Below are 22,671 nucleotides of genomic sequence, written 5' to 3'. Positions count from 1 at the left end.
TTGAAAGTAGTTGTATACAAACAAAAGGTTGTTGGTGTCAATTGTGATGAGTTTAGTTTCTTCTTGGACATTACCAAGATGAAGAGCTTTTCATCCTGTCAATACCAGATGCCAGGCTATAGACCATCTTAAATGATGTGGATGAAGACAGCTCGAGCTTGGTCTAGATACAGAAAGTTTCAGATCTTCCAGGATAATCATGGTTCTGCCCTTGCTGGTGTCTCAGCATTCTTTTAAACCACAGCAGAGAACAAAAGCACTGGAGGACAATCCATACAGCTTCATGATTAATGATGAGGTGAAAAACAGATCTTGATTTATTTTTCATGGAAGTTTCACTGGGTTTCCTGGGAGGATGTCAACGACTGCTGCAATACCATTTGGTGTGCAGGCTTTTTTCGGTTTGAATCTGTTGGTGTTTAACTCTCCAATAGTTGGCGGACTGGCAATCCTCCAAATGTCACTGTGTGATGGCCTGTACAGTCTCCAGTTGTATAATGGACTCCCAGTTAAATAGGATAGCGCTATCTTTGAGAGATCAGGAACTTCAGATCAGAGGGGGTTTTGTCCCAAGATGTCAACTGGCAGTCTTAATAGTCTGGAAGAAGTTATGCATGTCATGCTGGTCAGTGTAGCCATATATCTGATTTACTCTCTCAACTAGTTGTTCCTCATGCTGTTGATGTGTCCCTGCATCTCAGCCATTAGCTGGTGACATATTTTCATCTTTTGTTCGGTTCATGGATGGCTTATCCAGGTGATAGTGGCTTCTCATTGCCACTCTATGACATTACAGATTTGGGCATCACTGACGTTGAACCAGCCCTGGCTTCACCCAATAGTCTGGATACAGGTGTCCACAACGTGTTTTGCTAAAGGGGTGTCTAGGCAAAAGTATCATCACAACAGTAGGTACTTCCACTAATGCACTGTGCAACTTGACTTGGTAATACTCTAATTGTCTAGGGTCACCAGCTTGACCCACTCCAGCTGAAAATCCTTCATGGCATCCATAATAAATAAGGATGCTCTGAAGAATATGGATCACTTCCTGTATTTTGGTATCATCTCTCCTAACATGGTACTATCAATGACGTCCAGCACCAGGTCAATTGTGCTAGACCTGCTATCCTCAAACTACAATAATATGATGTTTTACTCTTAAGGGACTACCGCAAGAATATGATCCAATGTGGGAATATAAAGTATTACTGGAACCTATTGAAGTACAGTTCTGAAGCAGGTCTGGGTATAATGAAAGTTGCTAAATATAGCTGCTAGTCAAATGGTGAAGTGTTTTCAAAGACAATGGTGCAGTAGTTTGAATTTTGTTAACCAAATGGCTGTCAGGAAGTCATTGTGTTTTATGTAGAATCCTCATTTTGCCATGTTAACAGTACTCCCATAATATGACACTGTATTTTGTTTGTGATGCGTTGTGCATTGAGAGCAAATGAAACAAAGTGACAGTCAGCTTCAGTGGTTCAGTGGTAATAATACTAATAAACAGTATCTAGTCACACTGACTACTATCATTTAATTATACACAAAATCTAATTATGGTAGTGATTATACACTTTTTGTGTCAAATTCACATCAGTGCTCCCTTCTCAAATATGCTAACAAATGTGTTGAAGGAGAACCTCTTACCCATTTTTGTCTGCACATACCCAGTTAATTATAACTGGTTTTTCTCTTTCATTTTTTATTCATGTTTCTTTTTCAAATTACAAAAAAAACAGGGAAAAGACTTGGTCCAAAAAAGTACAGCAAACAATCAAACTTGCTAATAAATTAAAAGCAGAAAATCAGATGGGACACATGTAATAGGACACGCAAATTGAAATATAGTTAATTAAATGTGCATATAAATTATTCTTTTAATATTTTGACATGTAATATTCCACTGCGCTTTTATATTTTTATACAACATTTACAATACCTTGCAGTGCATGTCTGCCACACTATTGCTAAATGCTGCAAATTATAGGAAAGGAGATCTATTTTCCTCCTTCCTGCAGGGAACCTAGACAGAAGAGGATTTTAAACTGGAAACAGGAGGCCTTTTTATACAAGCTGGCTGCCCAGCATTATTATGGTAGAGAGGGGTTCCTAATCATAGTGGGGACCCACAACCTGCCGGTTTTCATTGCAGCTCAGCTCTTTACTTAAATGAATCCTTAACTGTACCAGCGAGTTGTCTGATGTTTTCAAAACTTTTTCTACTTTTTCAAAAGTCTATTTTCTACTGAAAAGTGTGGAAATGTTAAGTTGCTCAAGAACTACAGAAGTAGTAAAAGGCAACCTCCTACATAATCAGAAATGGAAAGCAATTAAATAGTACAAAATAAAAACATTACGAGGTCTATTAAGGGGTTCAATTATTTAATTCAGTGCTCAGGTGAAACAAAAACTAAAAGGTGTTTTGGTTCCAAGGACCAGGATTGGGAACCCATGGTCAAAGGTTGTAACCTGGCTTCTTTCAAGAGTCAGCTGGATAAGCAAATATAAAATTTTTGATGGGAAAAATGGCCTCCACTCGTATTCATTCTTATGTTTCCCAACTACATTCACATTTTTTTCCTCAGTGTTTTGGTGAGCTTTGTTATTTTGAGATTTTTTTTCACTTTTCTTTTTTATTCTACTTTGCACGATGCTTAAAGTATACATAACTGTAACATTTTTGTGTTCATTCTATCTCTTTGCCTAAACTTCAGATAAGACCTTATGATGAGTCACTTGATACTTACGGTTTAGACGTCATTCTTAATGTAACTCCAGAGCAGTCTCTGTGGTCATCTGAAAACAGGGATAAGAACAGGTAACCTCAAAGATTTCACACATAATCATGTTTTAATTACTGTACACTGTGTTGTGCTGCAGCTGGCTGGAGTGCACTGACAGGTGCAGATTGTCTGACAGCTACTGTTTCAGGTTGATGCAGGTGGATGACTGTCTGGGAAGCCGGACGCAGTGAGGCTGACTGGAATCCAAGAGAATAAAGGAGGACAGGGGAGCCTGCTGTGCTGCTGCTGACAGGACAGGGACGCATCTAAATTGACCGTGTCTCAAATTGAGCGTGGAGTGTCTGGAAGCCGAACGAAACGTGTTTTGGACTTTTGGCGTCTTAGTCTGACAAAGACAGTTTCCTGAAACAGGCAGGGAATTGCACTTCTCCTGATAGCTCAATGTCAGAGCACGGAATCAGCGGCGTTTCCTGTTCAAATGCAGTGACTGATTGGGGGGACGATTGGATGACTGGATCTCTGATTGAAAGGGAGGGGGACTTGCATACAGGTGGCATGACCTGGTCCTCATGGGCTCGGTTGAAATGTGAGCACTCATGAGAATGCTGCAGTTACCCGTGGCAACTGTAGGCAGCGAGCGACACCTTCATTCTTCAAATACTAATTATAAGACCAGGTTTTATTGTTCTGTGCATAGCCATTATAGATTACAATCACATGTGCCTTGTTTCCATCATTCGCTTATTTGTTTCTTGTCATTCAGTTAAGAATGGTAAAAGGATAAATCCTAAGTTACATGCAGACAATATCATCCTGTAGACTATTCCTGTAAAATTTTCCAACAACATAGAAAACAGTTTGCCTGCACATTTTGTAAGGTGAGAGAAAATCATTATAAAGTATGATGAATGTAAGATATTAGTGCACATATCAAGTCCTCTAAAACGGGGAGAGATTTGAAAATGACTGAAATCATTTATAGTTTGCTTATGTAATGCTGACATCCTCCCTCTCCCTCTAGTTACAACAATTGTATTAAATGTATTTTAAAGATGTTTATGGCTTTCTTCTGCACAATACTAATGACAGAAAGCTGTTAAATGAAGGAATTGATCTTTTTGTCCATCAATTGGCTGCATCTTATTTCAGAGGCCATATAATGGGCTAGCAAACTGTATGTGATGTTGTGGATGAGTCAGCCAGCAGTCCACTTCAAAATCCATAGCAGATGAACGCAGGCACAGGCAGAGCTTTGAAAAGTCTAAGATTAGTCTACAAAAAATGCTGAATTGATCATTTTGCCTGTAGAGGCTACCGCCACTTCCCTGGGGCATTGCTTTGACTTATTGGCAGGGCTATAAAAGGAGAATGTGTTACAAATGCCAGCAATATACTTGCTCTGCCGATAAACAAAAGGGTTTCATTACTCAGAGTTGTGAATGAATTAAAATCTGCCAAAAAAGTACTTGGCATCTAAAATAGATTTCTTCTACTGTAAATTCATTTCTGCTCGACTGATAGTGCTTTGTCATTACTGTCTCAGAGAAGAAAAAAACAGAATAGAAAGCATTTTGGAATTCTTTACAAGTCCACATGAGAAATCTCACATTATCATTAGGTCCAAAAACAAGTTAAGACATTTTCAGGCCATCTCCTGAGAAATGTTAAGATTTGCTATTAATCAAAATGATAAAAATGAAGGGTTATCCATCTTTCCCATGACGGTATTCAAGATGCAACTTGTCAGGGGTTTTCACCGAGAAGCTCTGTTCTGTCACTTAACATGCTATTAGGCACACATACTTGTCATGCTCCTCTGATGTGGTGACAGCTCATCCAACCCCCATCAAGCATGTAACTTTTTGCAACCTTAAAACAGTATTTATTGCTCTAGCAAAATACATGATTCCAGAAATCCTTGCAGGGGTCTGTTCTAAAACTCATTTTCAAAATTAGCTCCGACTGTTCTCTCTCCAAATTAAAAAAAACAGAACTATACACACCTACAGTATTCCCCTCTGTAGCTGAAATAATCTCTTCATACTTGTATAAAACCTTAATCTTTACATTTTAAATTAGGTGCACATTCTGCCTAGGAACAAAAAAGCTCTGAAAACCCCCTTCTGAAGTTCCACTTGATTTAACAGATCAGTAGCATCACATTAAACACAAAAGTGAAATCTAGTATGCCACAAAAATGTGAGGTAACCTTTCAACCTTCCAACATCACAGAACACTGTACATTTTCTATGAAGTGCTCACTATTAAACTTGTGCAGTTGCACATCATAAACAGTCTTCACTTTATTTAGGAATCATGTATGGTATGGTACAATACCAGAGTGCGGCTAAAATGCTCAATAGACTGCACCAAGATTTTTGCACAAATCATGGTGTTTAAATCTATTTAAATATACAAGCAGATACTAGAAAGAAAGCTACAACTTCAGTAGTTTTGTTTGGAAGGGACTTCAGGAGAACCACATTAAGGTTTAATAGTTGTGTTATAAAGGGATATTTGGAAAGATTTATCTGCACACATCTGCATGTGGGAGCAGTACAACACACTGCTGCAGCTGTCCCTCATTAGATGTTCTCTTTATGTCGTTAGTGATAGCAACAAAAACAAATGGACACAGATGCACAAAGAGAAAGTTCCCAGTAACATCAGTGGTGTCTCCCAGTTGCAAAAGTTGACACTTTAGATGAAGAAACAACTGGTTATACTCATCCCTCAGGAGAGCCAACAGTGCTTCTACCATCAACCATCTATCCTAACTACGACCCACAGAACATTCTCTGATGATCCAGTTCACCTCATTATGGAAGAGGGGCTGGCAGGGTAAGGGCAACAGTTAGCTCTCCCCAATGGGTTAACTCCAAAAAGGTTAGGAGTTTTGGTCTTGGCCTTTAATTTGTATGGAACCCTCTTGTCAGCTAGGTTGGCCTTTAAGGTTTTCCCATTAGCAACTGAGAAGATTGGTAAAGTACAGTAGGGAGCAGATCTAACTGCTGCTGTGCCTGCTGCTACTAGTGGTTATTAGCGGTTAAGGTTACTACTGGTTAAAGATTAAGGTTATACAGGTATATCTTGTTAAAGATTCTGTTTAAGGTTAAGAGGGTTTTCTCTCCCCCTAAAGAGGATATGGTTATCCTGGAGGGGGTTTGGGTTGTCTGGCTGACTGAGACAGAGAGACTGCTCCCCTAACCCCGAATTCACACCAGAAGTGACACGTCAGTGCAGCGAAAGCGTAGCGTAAGCAACCATCTGTCCAATCCACACCAACTCCGACAGTTGTGTTCTGTGTTCAAACATGGGAAAGTCAATGGAACATTTGAGAGAGAGAAAAACAGACGAAGTTGGACTACCTGCAATTACAACACAGTGTAGTTGACTAAAACCCAACGCGAGCGGGTGAACAATCAACAGATCTCTGTTTATTGTGTCTAAACAACCACACCACAATATTTTACCCATGACATCAGCTAGTTATTGTGGTGGTGACAACAAAGTGAAAAGTTGCCCTGTATCAATGGACCACTCTTGGCCAGCAGGATCATAATATTGTTGTAGATTATGCTTATATAGTTCACAGGGTATAGAAAGTGTGAGTTTTGTGTGATTTGACTGGATCTCAATGGGGCTTGCGCCACACGCAAGTGGAAAAAAATAGATTTGGAGCATAAAAAAAACACTAGAGGACAGAGGGGACGGATGTGAGACACACATCTCGCAGAGCCGGTGTGGATTGGAACATTGGTTAAAATGGAAGCGTATCTGTTCCATGAGTCGGACCAGAGATGGACGACTAAAAAACACTTGAGAAACACTTTTGGTGTGAATTAGCCTTAAGGAGGAATTCCATCGTGGAACCCCCCTAAGGAGGAAACTCAGCAGCAGCTGAGATGGAAGCCTTGAGTTTATAGTCCACTGATCGGGCAAGGTATCCCTGCATTGTGTAAGCCCTCACATTTAGAATGATGTCTGGAAGAACTCCTGATAATCAGTTGTCAAGGAAAAGAGGCCCTGATCTTAGCCTCGTGCTGGGGAAACATGTTTATCAATAATCCTGGAGAAGTTTATACAAAAGTGAAAACTCCAGTTAATGGATATAGAAACAACAGTTTCCAGATACGGACTGATGTTTAAGGTTTATGGTTTTATTTGTGGCCTCTGGTTTATGGTTATAGCTTGTGGTTATGTTTATGGGTTAACAAAACTTCCTTTAATACCCTGTGAAGTTTGTGGTGTCACTGAAGGTTGGGTGTCCAGTCCTGAAGTTAGTGTAGCTCTGAGTTGTAGTAAGTAGATTTTGGGTTAGTCTCCAGGAGCAGTGAAGCAAATAGGACCATAGAAGAAAATGCTAAAATTAAAATTTGCTTAGCTCAGAAACCACGAGTAACGGGTTATGAATAGCCGATGAAAGACTGCCATGGTGCTCATGCCAGTGACAAGCAGGGTGTCCGTTACATTTACCAACACTAGTGTAGTACAACTATTAATAAAAAAGATTCAGTGAAATTCCTGTAAATATTAAGTTGATACATACAAAAAATGAAACTGCAATTTATTCACAAGAAGTAAAAGCAGCCTTATCCATTTTGAATGATGTCTGACACACAATGCTCAAAGTATTTGTCAAAGTTTACTAATAAAACAAATTAGGAAGAGGAGAATTCATGTTTTGTATTGGGATTTTATTTTAAAAAGTTAAGTGTATTTTAAAAGGTTATTAATATGGTTTCATATAGTACCGAAGTTCGATTTGTGTGAGTTATACAGTATGGCTCAGATACACTTGTTTTACAGTTAAATTATACATCATTATTATACTTCCTCAGCTACAGAATTCAACACAAAGACTCAATTTCAAGATCAAACATTCAGTGACATCAGAAGAAAAAATCAAGCATGAAAATTAAAATGATATTTTAAATGTTTTAAAATTCTGAGCTATTACCTCAGATTAGTGAAACAATGGTTAAATACGAAAACAATTCTAAAAAGTCAGACTAAGGTGCACTCCCAATTGATATAAAATTGGTTGCAGTTTCATTCTTCTAATTACTTTAACCTGCAAGAAAACCTCTCCCTTCTCACTAAAGCAGAAGCACCAATAATGCTGTTTACAAATGTCTTAACATTCCTTCGTTTTAATATTTGTTTCACACTTACCTCTGAAGGCTCTAACATCTCCATAATGGATCTGTAGCACAAAATAAGTTATACCGCTGTCACCACCAACTTTAAATCCAACATCTACAAAAAATGGAAGAAAGTTTTCAGCACACTTCTAAAGGTTTTTGTGAGTATGCATTTCAAAGATGGCAACTGATACATTTTCATTACTTCCACTGCAATAAAAAGTGCTGTGTAGGAATAAGAAAACAAACAAACTAATAAAAAGACCAGAGAACTACATTAAACAATTTATCTACTGTTTATTGTGTGTATTAACACTGTGATGGAGATGGTTAGATTGTTATGGCTCTGTCAAGATGTAACAAGAGTAAAGACAACATTGTCTCACTATACATCTGAGGTTTTAACCACTATATGGTTCCTATTCCACTTTTATCTCTTCTGTACTGGAGAAACCTGTCTAATCCTCTATTAGCCATAATCCTCAGTCATCCATATGAAATGTTCATAGCATATTCCAGCTTTTGTTGAGAAACGAAAGCATTTATATACTTGGAAGAAAAGTGAAGCACTACCTCGAGGTAATTTTGTAGGTGGTGCGTTTTTTGCCCAGGCATATATAATATTAGCTGTATCTTCACATGTTCCCTGCACGCCACCACAGTCCCTAAGGGAAAGAACAAAGGGTTAAACTATTTCTTACATGCTTCATAATTACTAACAGAATTAATGATCTCTCTGACAATTGTTATGATCCGTCACATTCATGACCAAAGCCTTTCAAGCAAAGACTTAGAATCGACTTTGGAATTTTGAAATCTCCTGCTATGCCACAAATTACATTGGAAAGAATTTCTTTCCAAAGGAGAAAAGGCAAAGATTTTTGCAGTTAAAATGTTTTGCTTGCCAGTGTTTCAAACACAGGGGCATCTCAATTAAATACAAAACGATTATAATGTTTTAAGAGACCCAAAAGCAAATCGTATCAACCATGAGGTTAAGAACAAAATCTGATCTGTTTTATTAATCTTGAATCAATTACCTGTTAGTTTGAAAATGTAGAGTAAGACACAGAAATCCAGATCTCAATAAGGGTCAAGGTACACAGGAAATTCAGAGGATAAATTGCAGTTTTATAGGAAATTTGAATCTGACTTTCACATATTGCAAAATACATATTCATACATTTTTCTTGATACATTTAATTATGATTTTACTTAATCTATATACAATTAAAAATGAATAAGATTATTTTATGGACTACACTGTGTGGGAAATATTAATACTGTATATAATATATATTACATGTAAACTTATATATTGCACATCTTATGCACTGTACTTACTCTACATTTCTAATAAAAACTAAATTAATGTGACCTGTAATTGATAAAAGTATTATTATTATTCTGTTTTGTTCTTTGGAAAAAGATAAACATGTCTATAGCATCACAGAGGTGCACTTTATGTCTCCAATTTCTTGTTGACACCAAATCCTTGAAACTATCTTAAGAAATTACCATTGAGGCTTCATTCTGTTTTTTATACTTGAATCTGCACCACCTCCTGTACACATTTGTCACACTTACATTGCAGTTAGGGCATTAACAGTGACTTAAAATATACTGTAGGGTTTTTTTTCTAAATTATAAAATAAATGGAATGAACCATTTTAATCAGCTTCAAGCAGACATCTGATTTCAGCAGGCATCTGTTTAAATTAATGTAACACAGGGATGTGAATACATTAGCCACTAGCTAATAAATATATAATTTTTATAATCTACAGATGCACTAGGCACTTTGATGTCACGGCAGAACACAGTCACTTATCTGTTGTGTTTTTTCATGCTTATCCTTTAAGTTCCTAATGCTGCTAAGTACATGTATAATTATCAAGTGAACCGCCATCATGGAACAAAAGCGTTTATCAGGTTTGAATTAACTACTGCCTACAATTCTTACATGATTCACACTGACATATTGCAGCATTTGATCCACAAATCACATGGGCATCTGGTTACCTTATTGCTGTTGAGAAATGCTAATTTTCACATTTTATTTCAGATTTCTCTAAGCCTCTCAACAGTTGTTGTCTATATGCTTACTAATCATTCACATCTCCCTGGAACGAATCTTAAGACTAAACTACATTAGACCAACTGCTCTTTCTCAAGCACAGCCAAATAAATGCCTGTCTCTGCCAAAAACAGGATGAAAATCTGCCAACAAAGCTACTACTGCAAGATACGACACTCCAATATATGCAGCTTTTTAAGTTTTCATGCTCCCTCTGGAAATGGAAAAACATTCACCTCAAAGACAATTATTGAATAAAGGTCAAGGAAACAATACTATTTGTATCTGGTATCAAGGCTTACTCAAAGTTCTCTTGCACCATCTTTAATTACGGCTTGGCTTTAATTTAGATGTTAAACGGCAGAAGAAAGAGAACTGAAAGAAATATGATTTTACAACTTTTGCAAAACTCTGAATTTGCAGAGTGACATTATATTTCATTTTCAGAAAGGTCATTTGCATCAATCACATAAGAGTGTTTCTATAAAAAGATTTTATTCTGTTATTATATTCACTCATATGGAAGTAAAAGAAGGCCTGCAAAAGTGAGAAGGCAATGCAGCCCTTGTGAGAGGGCAGGTGTTTCCCTCAGCAAGCTATGGCAGTTTGCGCTGCAGGTATGCGGCTCAGAGACCATTAAGAGGGAGAATACAGGTACACTGATCTCTGCTATTATGTGAGTTTCCAAAACTCAAATTGGCTCATATACAATTGGTAAACAGGGGACAGAAGTCTGTATAATGCAAAACTCATTTCATCCCCAACATGTTTACGTTTTGCATGGTGGAGTAACACAAATGAACGTGGGGTCCACAGAGGAATATGAACATGATGCTCAGTTGTCTCACGTGCTTTGTTTTGAAAGTGCTAATTGGGAGGTGCTCCTCAATTCTCATGCTATTTTCACTAAATTATCTGCATTGCTGTAAATATGAGTGGACAAGGTGACAAGAATGTGTCTAAGAGGCGTTGCTGGTGATAAAATTTCAGGTGGTGAACTTCAATTTTTTTCAATGTAAAGTCCTAATTTTTACCGTGGTAATTCTTTATTATTGTAGCGCCCTTGTCTTGCGGAAGCACACCCAGATAATTAGTATGAACCGTGGTGCAGGCTGGAAAACACTGGCGGGGTACTGTCGGGAGATGTTCGTAAGGCCCGCAGTCTGACTGCTAGCTAACCTTAGCAATGTAAATTGTGTTTTTTTTAGGAAATTGTACTTGGTTGGTTGATGTTTACCCGTTTGCTTCCCAAGTATTGCAAACAACCCACCCTAAAGTGGTGAATGTTTTCTCTTTGTTGCACTTGTGTGTTTAAGTTTTGTTCTGATGAGTTTCTAGTGTCTGTTTCCTGGTAACAGGTTGATGGAGTGCCTGTGCTATCTAAATGTCTTGCTGCCTGCCTGAACAGTTCCTTAAATGCTACACTTTAAATTTAATGTGTTTAAACTGCATAAACATTTTTATTAGGATAACTAATAAACTTGGTAAAGCTTTGGTTAGGCATTTGGTTAGGTTTTGAGTGGTCTGCCTCTAACCGTATTTTTTTCCATGAGCCCTATTATTTTTATTGCATGATTTTGCATAACACCTGGTTTTACAGGAATGCATCTGTCACGTTAAAGCAGAGGTGGTGAGAGAAAGATCTGCTGTGGCTGTTTTTGATCACGTCTCCCTATTAACACAGTAGGGAATGAACATGGAGCTAATGGTCTCATCAGCTTGTTGTCGGACTAGTTTCAGAGTTATGATTAGACCAGGGGAACAAGTTAGATTCCCAGAGGGGAAAGGTGAATTTGCTCTCACATATGTTAATGTGGGTAAAGCACTGTTTGCTTTTCCTTGTGCTTAAAGGTCAGACAGGAGAAGCACTTGCCAGTTCTCCCATCACTTAAGGTTTACATAAAGGGGGACAGTGGAATTTAAGCTGGAATTTAAGGTTATGAACCATGTTAGGGTGGGAAGGTTTTTACAAAAAGGTTGGCAAAGACTCAACTGAGGTTTACCCGTTCCCCACTTTTACAACAAATATGGAGCAGGAAGCCAATGACACAGGGTTTATGTGCGTACTGTAGGTCCTCCAGTGCCACACTATCAGGTTATGGGGGACCTGCCAAGAGGCTCTTATCCAAATCTTAGCTGCTAAAATATCATCTTCTTTGGGAAGGAAGAGGCAAAGGTTTATTCCATGCTGAAGAAAAAACAGACACAATGGTTTGGCTCCAGACCCTTCTTCGGGTGTGAGGGAGAGAGGGAAACCAGCATGCAAGAACAAAAGATGGGGTATCTGAGAGGAGGAGGAGAGCAGGAGAGAAGGAGTATCGACACTCAGGGAGAACTGAAAAAGGCTGAAGTCAAAACCGGCAAATAATTAGAGAGAATTAGAAGGACACGAGTCTGTCATTAAGTGAAGGGGGAAGGCGTGATCCTAGTTTCAGGATAATTTTGGTTTCTTATGTCTTTCTGAAACCCCTCTGTTTTTGCTGTGGGCAGTCAAGGGAGCTGTGAAGAAGAAGATCACACAGATTTGGTGGTCAGCAATATGAGATAATGGGGCAGTCAGAAAAGAGGGTACCAGTAGAGGGATCCTGTAAAATGGGGAAGTAGTCATTAATGGTCTTGGGCATTACAAAGAGTGTTAGGGCGGTAAGGAAGCACCAATGGAATGTGATCGTGAGTCTGGGAATTCCTAATTGGGTTGATGATCATCAAGCTACCTACTTGAACATCTTGTTTGGTAGTTTAGTAGCCAGGTGAATTTAAAATTGCGTCCAGATGCTTGTTAAAGGAGCACAGCACTTGGGCTTCAATTACCTGGCCAAGAAAACTGTTTCAGACAGTTCTGCTTATGTGCAAGGAATGACCCGTTTGATAACCAAACTGATACATCTGTGATGCTCTGATGCCTGCTGCTATAAGCAGCAGGTTGAATTTCTGATCAGTTTACAGTCCTAAAAGGCAAAATGCATATTTTTTTTTTACTTTTATTTCCCACTGTATATCAAAAGAGTCTAATCAAAAACAGGGTGCAAAAGACCCTACAGACACTTGTCCTAGAAATTCTAAATATAAGAGTGTTTCTAAAGTAAACACATCAATTGGCTTTGATGGAAATGAAGCTGTGAAGGAATCCATACTGTAATGGCTGTGACATCAGAGAAGCCTTTGAAGCAGGAATAAGTAAACTAGAAGTTTAAAAGGTCAGATGCATAAAGTATTAAGCATCTACAATACATAATGCATGGTCAAACGTATTTCAGCACACACTGTATAAAGTCACGGCAAATAATGAGCGCAAGGCAGGGTACACCCTGGATGGGGTGCCAGTCCATCGCAGCACTGTATATAGTGATTTATGAAATTATCTCCCTTTTATATATGCAAATGGTCCACATTCTGAACTCAAAATAATGAAATCATTCACATAATGTTCATCTAAAGTTCAACAAATCAGAAAAAGTAACAGCTTAATAATATTATGACTAAAAAATGGCTATGTGATACTGCTGCCAAAAGCATACAAATATTAATCAACTCTGATGGATGGCATTATTTGAGAGAATTATGCCATGTGACTTTTTAGATAGAAAACAATACTCATACCTTTAATATCTACTGCATTTCACAATGCTCAAGTCTCACTGGGGGAGGAATGATCTGTCTTTCTCAAAGAGAAGAGATATGATGCCTACCTCATTCAATAATCTCTGAAATTCTTGAAATAAGCATGTATTGATTTTCACCCTCTGTATACATTACTGACATCTTTATGAAATCGGAAACTGAATTTGAAAGACAGTCTTAGGCTATGCACCCCCAATGATGGGAAACAACCTTGCAGCATACGGTTTATTTGTATAGTAATCTCTTTGTTGTCTTCATCACAAGGCCTGGATAAGGAACAAAAAAAATAAAGTAATCTCCCTGGGGTCAGTTCCTGCTCTTTAAAGACGTTGTTGAGGTTGCTATGGTAATGTGCAAGTTTATTTCTGCTAGCTTGATGGAGGTTTTCTGCAGTGAAGTGAAACAACACTGAAGCAACACACATTAGCTGTCTGCAAAAACAGCACAGGACAAGAAATATAATCCTTCATGTATGTGGTCAATTCTTTCTGCCGTTAAATGTAGAGTATTTCATAACAGATACTTTTCTTTATTGTGGATTGCATTAATTTTCTGAACATGGAAATGGGTAAGAAACATCCTATGTTTAGAGACTTGTGAGAAACTGACATAGCAATTTGATCTATGAAATGCCCTAGAAGCTAGCTGCCAATTTTAAAAGAAAACATTACAATAATAAGGGATGGCACAGTAGTTAACATTTCTGCTTCACAGCACTGGGGCTCTGGGTTCAATTCCTGGGCTGCTGTCTGCATGGAGTTTGTATGTTCTCCCCATGTTCATGGGGGTTATCTCTGGTCATTCTGGGTTCCTCCCACAGTACAAAGACATGCTGGTACTGGGAAAACTGGCCCCGGTATGAGTGAGTGCAAGTTTGTGTGTCAGCCCTGTGATGAACTGGCATTCCCTTCATGTTGTAGCCTGCCATGCGACCACTGCTTGTTGGGATAGGCTCCTGCACTTTTATGACCCTGTACTAGATAAAGTGGTTAGAAAACAGATACATTTCTACTTTGGGAATTCTGGTCATGGTTAAAGAAATAAATATGTGAACACTTTCACAAACATAAGAGAAGGCATTTATTGCATTAAATTAGCAGTGTCATGTGTGCTGAGACTGAGATAAATAAACAGACTGGTAAAACACACCTTTAACTAGGGTTATAAACAAATGGCTGGAATAAAGACAAAGATTGTTTAGGAATTTTCCCTTTAAAACAAAATGCATTTAATCTGAGTTTCTGAGTAAAATAAACTTTGAGAATGTAAAATTGAAACAGAGAGCTTTGACTCTGGAAAGACCACATAAGCAATGAATCAGTCTAAGTTAGAGTAAAATGAATCTTTTTCAGACTCTCTTTGGGGAAATAAATGGTGGTGTTGGTTGGGGGGGGGGGGAGGGGGGTATCTGTAGATAAACACAATGAGCCAAAAAAAGTTGCCCATTCTTTTAGCACAACAAGGCAGCAAATCTCAAGGGTGCCAGCAAGCGGATTGTACTCAGGGGATTCCACACTTCAGAGCTGGAACACAGCCCTCGAGTCATGTGACCACACTCTCACAGTCGCTTATGGTCTTCAGCATTCCAGACAGGTAGGATATCACAGGGTGAGTCGTGCTGCCGAACCAGGCAAAGCAGCCCGAGGAAAAATCAGCTGGAGTTCATTTATCTCCCAGTGCCATGCCTGAAATTGTGAGACCTGTAATTCTGTGTTTTGCTGAACACTGTGTGTCAATTTAAACAATGTCAACTCTAAAGAAAAAAGCTTACATACTGCATGTATTTTTAACTTATTTTCAACCCATCTAGTCTGTTCAGTAGATCTCAGCCGACTGATTCAATTCAAGAATTGATTAATTCAAAGATTTCATCCCGCGGTTTTCTGAAAGAAGGGCACACACAGACACGAACACACACATGCTTACAAACCAGGGCCAATTTTCCAAGAAGCCAATTAACCTACAGTACTAATATGTCCTTGGACAGTGAGAGGAAGCTAGAACACTTGGTCCTGGTGGCAACACACGTGAACATGGGGATAACATGCAAACTCCACGCAGATGGAACTGATTCCAGGGCCCTAGCGCTTGCTGACCACTGTGTGACCATGTCACCCTTGCAGTCTGTTCCATGCTCCCACAGTCATTTGGGTAAAGAACTGCCTCCTGTTCTCAGTTTGAAGTGCATTTCCACATCGTTTCTATCGGTGTCCTCTGGTTCATGTTTCTCTATGTATTCTAAAGAAGTCTGCTGGGTTGTCATTATTTCTATTACAAACTCTAACAACATGGACAATTCAACTTGAATTTATTAACAGAAGGTCCTTTGGCCTTCTGTCCCCGCATTACTCACACTTAAACCCTTCTACCAACCCCACAGCCACTGTCAGTTCAGAAAACCTTCTGGATCATTACATAGGCCTTACAGCGATCTCTCCACATTGCCAAGGGATCAGTTCCCAAAACCAAGTGGGTTACAGCCAAAAAAAAAACTTCAATCATTTTGAATTGCAAATCATTAATAATGTATTTCTCAATTGTTTTTCTATCACATTTGCATTATATTTGCTTAAAACTCCCAGTGAGCTATCTGCACCACAGGTGTCCAGTACTGGTGCTGGGCTGGATTTCCTTTAGGTTTTCTAAGTCTCTTAGATATAAAAATCCAAAATAATCAGCTGTTGTTGTTAACTTGGTCCTATTAAACCAATGATGGCCTAATTATGACTGTTTAGAGCTAAGCTAGAATGAAAACCTACACGCACTGGCCCTCCAGGACCAGGATTGGACAATCCCTGATCTACACAAAATCATGATAGATAAAGAAACCAATGTACTCACACAAAAACCATTTTCACTGCTATTTAATAACAACAGAAGCTTAAGAACATTACAACACCGGCCCAGTGAAGGCATAATGCTTGATTAAACTGTTAATCTTGCTCTAGAGGATTTGACGAGACAGAAAGTAATTAAACTAACTTTGCAGCTGGAAAGCAAAAAAATCATCTTTATAAAAACAGGCGTTTATGTTCAAAATAATAGATAATAAATCTAAGTTTATCAGGCTCTTTGTACACTTTATTACTACAGTGTACAAACTTTGGTGCTCTGAACATTAATACATCACAAGAAAAGGTATGTTTATGTCCTTTATATCATATGATGTGACTCCAATATCATTGGGAATATTTATGTCTAATACATTACTTTGTATGCATAATTAATTAAATGTACACTAGCTGATGGGACTAATTGATCCCCATATGTTTTTATTTTTTCAACCATTTTTAAATGATAAAAGAGAGCAAACCTTGTAGACACTCATATCTGGCACTGCTTTTTAAAAGCTAGTTATAAACCACCAATCTTTTAATTTAAAATATTTTTTAAATCACACTTTGCTAATATACAGTATTTAATTAAATAAAGTTCAGGTGGGTAGCTATGCCAGCATGCGTAGGCTGCCAAGGAACAAGTAATAGGTTTATTCCATGCTGAAAAAAGAAAAAAACACAACGTTTCGGCCGTGGAGCCCTTTTCAGTTGTGAGCAGGTATGTTTCTCACACCTGAAGAAGGCTCCGCGGCCGAAATGTTGCGTTTTCTTTCTTCTCTTTTCAGCATGGAATAAACCTATTACTTGTTCCTATTTCATTAAAAGATGCATCAATTTACAATGCTCCTCAAACACTCCTCATTCCTCTTCACAAATCATTGCAAATTAAGGATTTGTATTGTGCTAAAACTTCAAAACCTTATGAAAAGCTAATTAACTTTACAAGATTTGTGCTAAAACTTCAAAACCTTATGAAAAGCTAATTAACTTTACATGATTAATTACACAATCATTTTAGATACAAGTTAAATGGCAATTTCCCATTGTGAAGAAGCAACAACTCTGGGGCAAATATAAACACAGTACTGAATTAATAAAATCCCTACCAGTAACCATCAGTGGAATACGGAGATCTGCAGCCATAGAGTAGCATGTGATGGGCAGTTTCCATGCTGGCATGAGGCAGAAAGTCAACTGGAAACCAAACAAAAAGATCATAGTTACAATGAGATGACACATTCCCTTTTTTTTCTGAATTACAGTACAAATATTCAAGAACCATATTCAATCATTAGAGAAAATCATGAAGTGCTAATGTTTATTCCCTCAGTATCATTTCAGACGTTCAGATCCAAATGTCTCATGTTTAAACACCACCAGGCTGGATGTGCTGATTCAAGAGCTCTCTGGTAAGAAGCCAGACATCAAACCTTAAAATAATCAATTAATTGAACTGCAATTACACAACAGTGCCTTTACCTCTAATCAGGAAGACAATGTTCTTTGTTCTTGCAGTGTAATAACTGAATGCACGGCAGTCTGTGAGTTTTTTGAGCTTGCAGATCCCAAACTGATGTAAATGTAAGAACAATTTACAAATCTCACTAGTTTAATAATTTAAAGCAAAAAAAAAACTGAATTTGCATAAGACGGCAACTTTATCATTTTGAGTCCAAGAAATGTGATATTCTTGTTGAACAATCTACAGCAAGACTTATTTGTTCCTGACTAGTTAAATTACTGTACTCAACATGTACAGGGACAATTTTCTGAGAAGCCAATTAACCTACAGTACCAGTATGTCTTTGGACTGTGGGAGGAAACTGGAACTCCAGGCAACAAACTATGTGAACTCAGGGAGAACATACAAACTCCACACACAGTCTGGAACTGAATCCCCAGGCCCCACTTTCGCAAGGCAGCAGTGCTAACGACTGCATTACCATGCTTCCCCATGAAGAACTATACAATTCTAAAAAATATCCAACACAATTGCATTCATGATGTATTCCTATTGTTGTGACTGGTGTTTATTTTAAACATACTAAAAAGCAATGACTGGCAAGTAATTTTTTTACAAAAATCATTATGTGTACTTTATTTATGCTGAACTAAGTAAATGATGGAATGCATTAGGTAAACACCAGCTGTTTGACCACCATCAGAATTTGTTAAAATACCTGCTGTAATGCTTTTAGTAGTGGCAAATTAAGTAGTAGTACATTAGTAGAATTTAGTAAATTTAATATAGTACTAGTCCAAAAAGTGGTGCTGTAGGTTACAATTTTGATGTATCCCTGAGATCTCTGTTCCATTATCTATCAGTCAATCAAGGTTTATTTATCAGTGCACGAACAAAACAGCATACAGCGGTGTTGTCAGCAATGAAATGCTTTATCCGTGAGCTGGTTAAGAGGGAAAGAATACTAGAAGGACAAGTGTTTATAGGGATTAGGTTAAGGTTACGATACAATAAATTATACAATTGTTATTTACCATATAATTACAGATTGTGCGAACATAACACAAGGATAGGAGGTATTTAGCCCTGTTCATGTGTCCTGAGAGTGCAAAGTGACAGATGGATTCCAGAATTTATCTGAAAATGACCATATTGACCATATATAATCTTTGTCTATATACAGTACAGTACGTACAATATACAGTACAATCCATATGGTGGATAATTAATAACAACGTACATAGTGTAGAATGTTAAGATATAGAGCCCGTGTGCTTTCTCACATACTGTATGTGGTCACTTTTGAGTATTATCTCAAACTTTTTCATTGAAAATTACAAGTATTTCACACTGTAATCATGTCAGAGAAGTACCCAGGTGATTGTATTATTCACTGTTTCATTTTGTGTTAAGTGAACAGTACAATTTAGCATTATAATTTGAGTCATTTTAATACATTTGTTAAAGGGTATTTCTAATTTATTTACTGCATTTTATAGATTTTAAGTGTGTGATATAATTAGAATTTATACTGATTATAGGGTTTTAAAATGTTTTCTTCGTTCATCATTATTTCAATTTTTTCTCCCTATGTAAATGGGGACATTATCTTTTTCTTTTAAACTGTACTGCTAACCTATGCAACAGCACATTCTCTATCTTGCTGTCTACTCCCCTCTTCCCTCTGTGATTAGTACACACACCTGTTAACCATTAAAGGACAATAAACTCTCCGTAATGGTGCTCCCACACCATCCTTCCTCATGTAGAGACACAGCTAGAGCAAATAAAGCCGGATTGCTGCAATATCATTGAAGAAAGGGTTACTTCAGACTCACTCAGTTTTGAGTTACTGTATCTAGAAACTTGAGGGGTGAGTGTCTACAGCGGTATTGTGTGTGGAATTCAAATTCAATTAATTTATTTTTATATAGCACCTTTCACAACAAGTTTGCCCCAAGGCACTTAACAAAGCTGTGTGACAATACATGACGTTACAATCCAGAAAGAGAAAAAGTCAGAAGCCAACGAGAAAAAAGAGAAAAAGCCAGAAGGCAATGGAGGAGAGAAACCAAAAACCTCTAGGGGTCCAAGGTCGACTGGCTGCCCAACCCCTCTGGGCATGCTAACATTATACTAAATGTGGAGTAATAAGCCTTCCATCATGTCCTTCTGTGTGCCAGTACTCCATGCAGACCTCTGTAGACCAGCAAATCCTCCTAAACGATAGCTGTATTCGCGATGTCCCTCTTTCATCCATGGCAGTGATGCAGCATCAAACTCAGATGCAACCAAAGGATAGTGCAATGCACTATTAAAACCTCATTCAGAACACTGTCCTCAATTTTGGACACATTTCGAAAAAGATATTGCTGGAATTAGTTCAGAGAAGAAAACCCAACTACACTTAGGGCTTAAAGAACTGACCTACAGTACACTGACAGGCTAAAAGAACTAAACCATTTTAGGCATAAACGGAAAAGCACTTGATTAAATTATGCAACATCCTCAAAGGCATTGGTGAAGTCAATCCGGTGGACTCCTTCAATTCAAAATTGAATCATGAAACGTAAGTAAAAAATTTATATTAGTGTTATTAAAATTGAGAACAGGAGGCACTTCTTTACACAAAATGCTGTGTATCGAATTAGCTATTCCGCCAAGTTGTCAAAGCCAATAATTCGATTTCTTTCAAGATCCTTGGATTAAAGATCCTGGGATCAATTAGCTACTAAGTGCAAAATGGTCCAGATGAGCCAAGCGATCTCCTCTTATTCATAACATTGCTCATGTTCTTATTATTCCTTTAATAAGAACTGTACACTGCACCATGAAAAGTGTACGACAATATTTTGACAATTATTTGTTGACAACAAAAAACTAAAAAATTTTGAACAGAAGAAAATAAATTCCCTGGGAGGACTGCATACAGGCAGTTAAGTGTATTTTAACTTGGTTTCCCAGACCCTTCATCTCCAGTTGTGGATGTCAAAGGTTTTACAGTATTACCTGGTGGTTGGTGGTAATACATTTGGTAGTGGTTTCACATTGTTGATTTTTACCCTCTACTCCCACCCTAGTAAGACTCAACACTCTCCTTTAACCACCTATACATGTTTTCAGCACCGTCTCTCCTAATACTGAAGGGAAGTACAAGGCCAAATCCTCCTTCAAGGATACTCTTATTGCTTATGCCATGATAGTACAGAGCTGCCTGAGTGGACTGAGCATCTGAGAGCATCCCTCAGCACTCTGCTGTAATAATTAGGTAATAAGAGGCTTGGCATTAATCACTAGTAAACAGAAGGGTTTATTTACTGGTCTACTGTGTAAATGAAAGAAAGTGCATGATGTAGACATCACACTTGCTGGCTGAGTGATTTCATTCGATCTGTTTTTCGGTGTCTTAAGGAACAAGCTCACATGTCAAAACCAGACTAGACCCATGTTTTTTTCACCTGACCAATAGGTCAGATCCAACCCAAGGCAAACTACTCACCTGTGTTACAATCAAACACAGCCATAAGCGTTATTAGAATGCTCCCTTGTAAGTAGTTTACAGTATGTTTACAGAATATGGCTTATGCTTGCAAATCACATTACCGTTCAACATTCTCTTTAGCAGTCCCTGTATAAACAACATTTAATTGCCTAATAGACAGACACTTTTTGACAACATTAAGATCAAAATAAATTGTATTAAATTATCAAAGGATTATCAACAGATTAAGAAAATGAATCTAACGAAAGGCTTAATACCAGCAGCGCTGCATTAATCAATAAGCACTTGCTGCAAAGGTGACTGCTGTGTATCTGTTTCAGTAGCTGTGAATGTGGGAGGTGCTTTTCATTTCCATAATTAATGAGGAATTAATGAGGAAGCAGTTCTCCGAAATAAAAGGGGTTTTAAGGTTTTTTGTCCACTGATCATTCCCCATAAATACATATAATGACAACAGATAAGCATTATCAAGCCTTAGGTAAACAAGTAGCAGGAAGGAAGGGGGTTGTGGTGGTAATCGTACACCGGATGACAAACAGCTGATTTCAGCAGATGGTGCTTGATTTGGCGGTATACATGGACTTGGTGCTGCTCTAGCTATTGCTGGCTGTCATTTACCTGTCATCTTTTTAAAAAACACACACACACACATTCACACACATGTTGTTCCTCAAAAGCTCACAGCAAAATGTAGATTAGAAGCACGTGCTTATAATGTATGATGGGTTTGATTTTTTGTCTGGTTGCAAAGGCCGCCTTTTCAGAAAGTAGCACCCGTACAACAAACGGTAAATAACAGCAACAATAATGAGAATTATAATAACTTACTGGAACAAGTAATAGGTTTATTCCATGCTGAAAAAAATAAGAAAGAGAACACGGAACACGTTTCGGCCGTGGAGCCTTCTTCAGGTGTGCACACACTTCAGGTGTGCAAGGCTCCATGGCCGAAACGTTGTGATCTCTTTCTTCTTTTTTTCAGCATGGAATAATCCTATTACTTGTTCCTTTTCAGCCTACGCATGCTGACACAGCTACCCACCTGAAATAATAACTTACTGCTGGACAATCTGAAAATGCTTGATACCAGCATCACATTAATGGATAGCACAGGATAGCACAGTAGCAGAATAGCTTCAGGGAACTGATATTGCTGCCAGTTTTACAATACTAGACAACTAACACATAAAGATAAAATAATAGCTTGTGAAACACGTAGGAAAATGTAGGAATGGCAATGTACAGTATCAATAGCCTTTTCCCTTTGAAGAGGTGCAGTTG

General features: G+C 38.0%; 1 protein-coding gene across 7 annotated transcripts in view; it reads right to left on the bottom strand.

Annotated features, from left to right (window-relative positions):
* The window catches only part of pam (peptidylglycine alpha-amidating monooxygenase), a 121,949-nt gene that overhangs the window by 45,557 nt on the left and 53,721 nt on the right, over positions 1 to 22,671 (bottom strand). For all 7 annotated transcript variants that reach the window (XM_015367036.2, XM_015367054.2, XM_015367021.2 and 4 more), the window contains 4 exons: positions 17,533 to 17,620; positions 8,465 to 8,556; positions 7,923 to 8,006; positions 2,751 to 2,799 (listed from right to left, as the gene is read on the bottom strand). In XM_015367036.2, the coding sequence (XP_015222522.2) occupies positions 2,751 to 2,799; positions 7,923 to 8,006; positions 8,465 to 8,556; positions 17,533 to 17,620 (313 nt within the window). The remainder of the gene's footprint in view (positions 1 to 2,750; positions 2,800 to 7,922; positions 8,007 to 8,464; positions 8,557 to 17,532; positions 17,621 to 22,671) is intronic.

This window comes from Lepisosteus oculatus, chromosome 3 (assembly GCF_040954835.1).
Source record: "Lepisosteus oculatus isolate fLepOcu1 chromosome 3, fLepOcu1.hap2, whole genome shotgun sequence".
Classification (NCBI taxonomy): Eukaryota; Metazoa; Chordata; class Actinopteri; order Semionotiformes; family Lepisosteidae; genus Lepisosteus; species Lepisosteus oculatus.
This window is presented reverse-complemented; position numbering and strand designations above follow the sequence as displayed.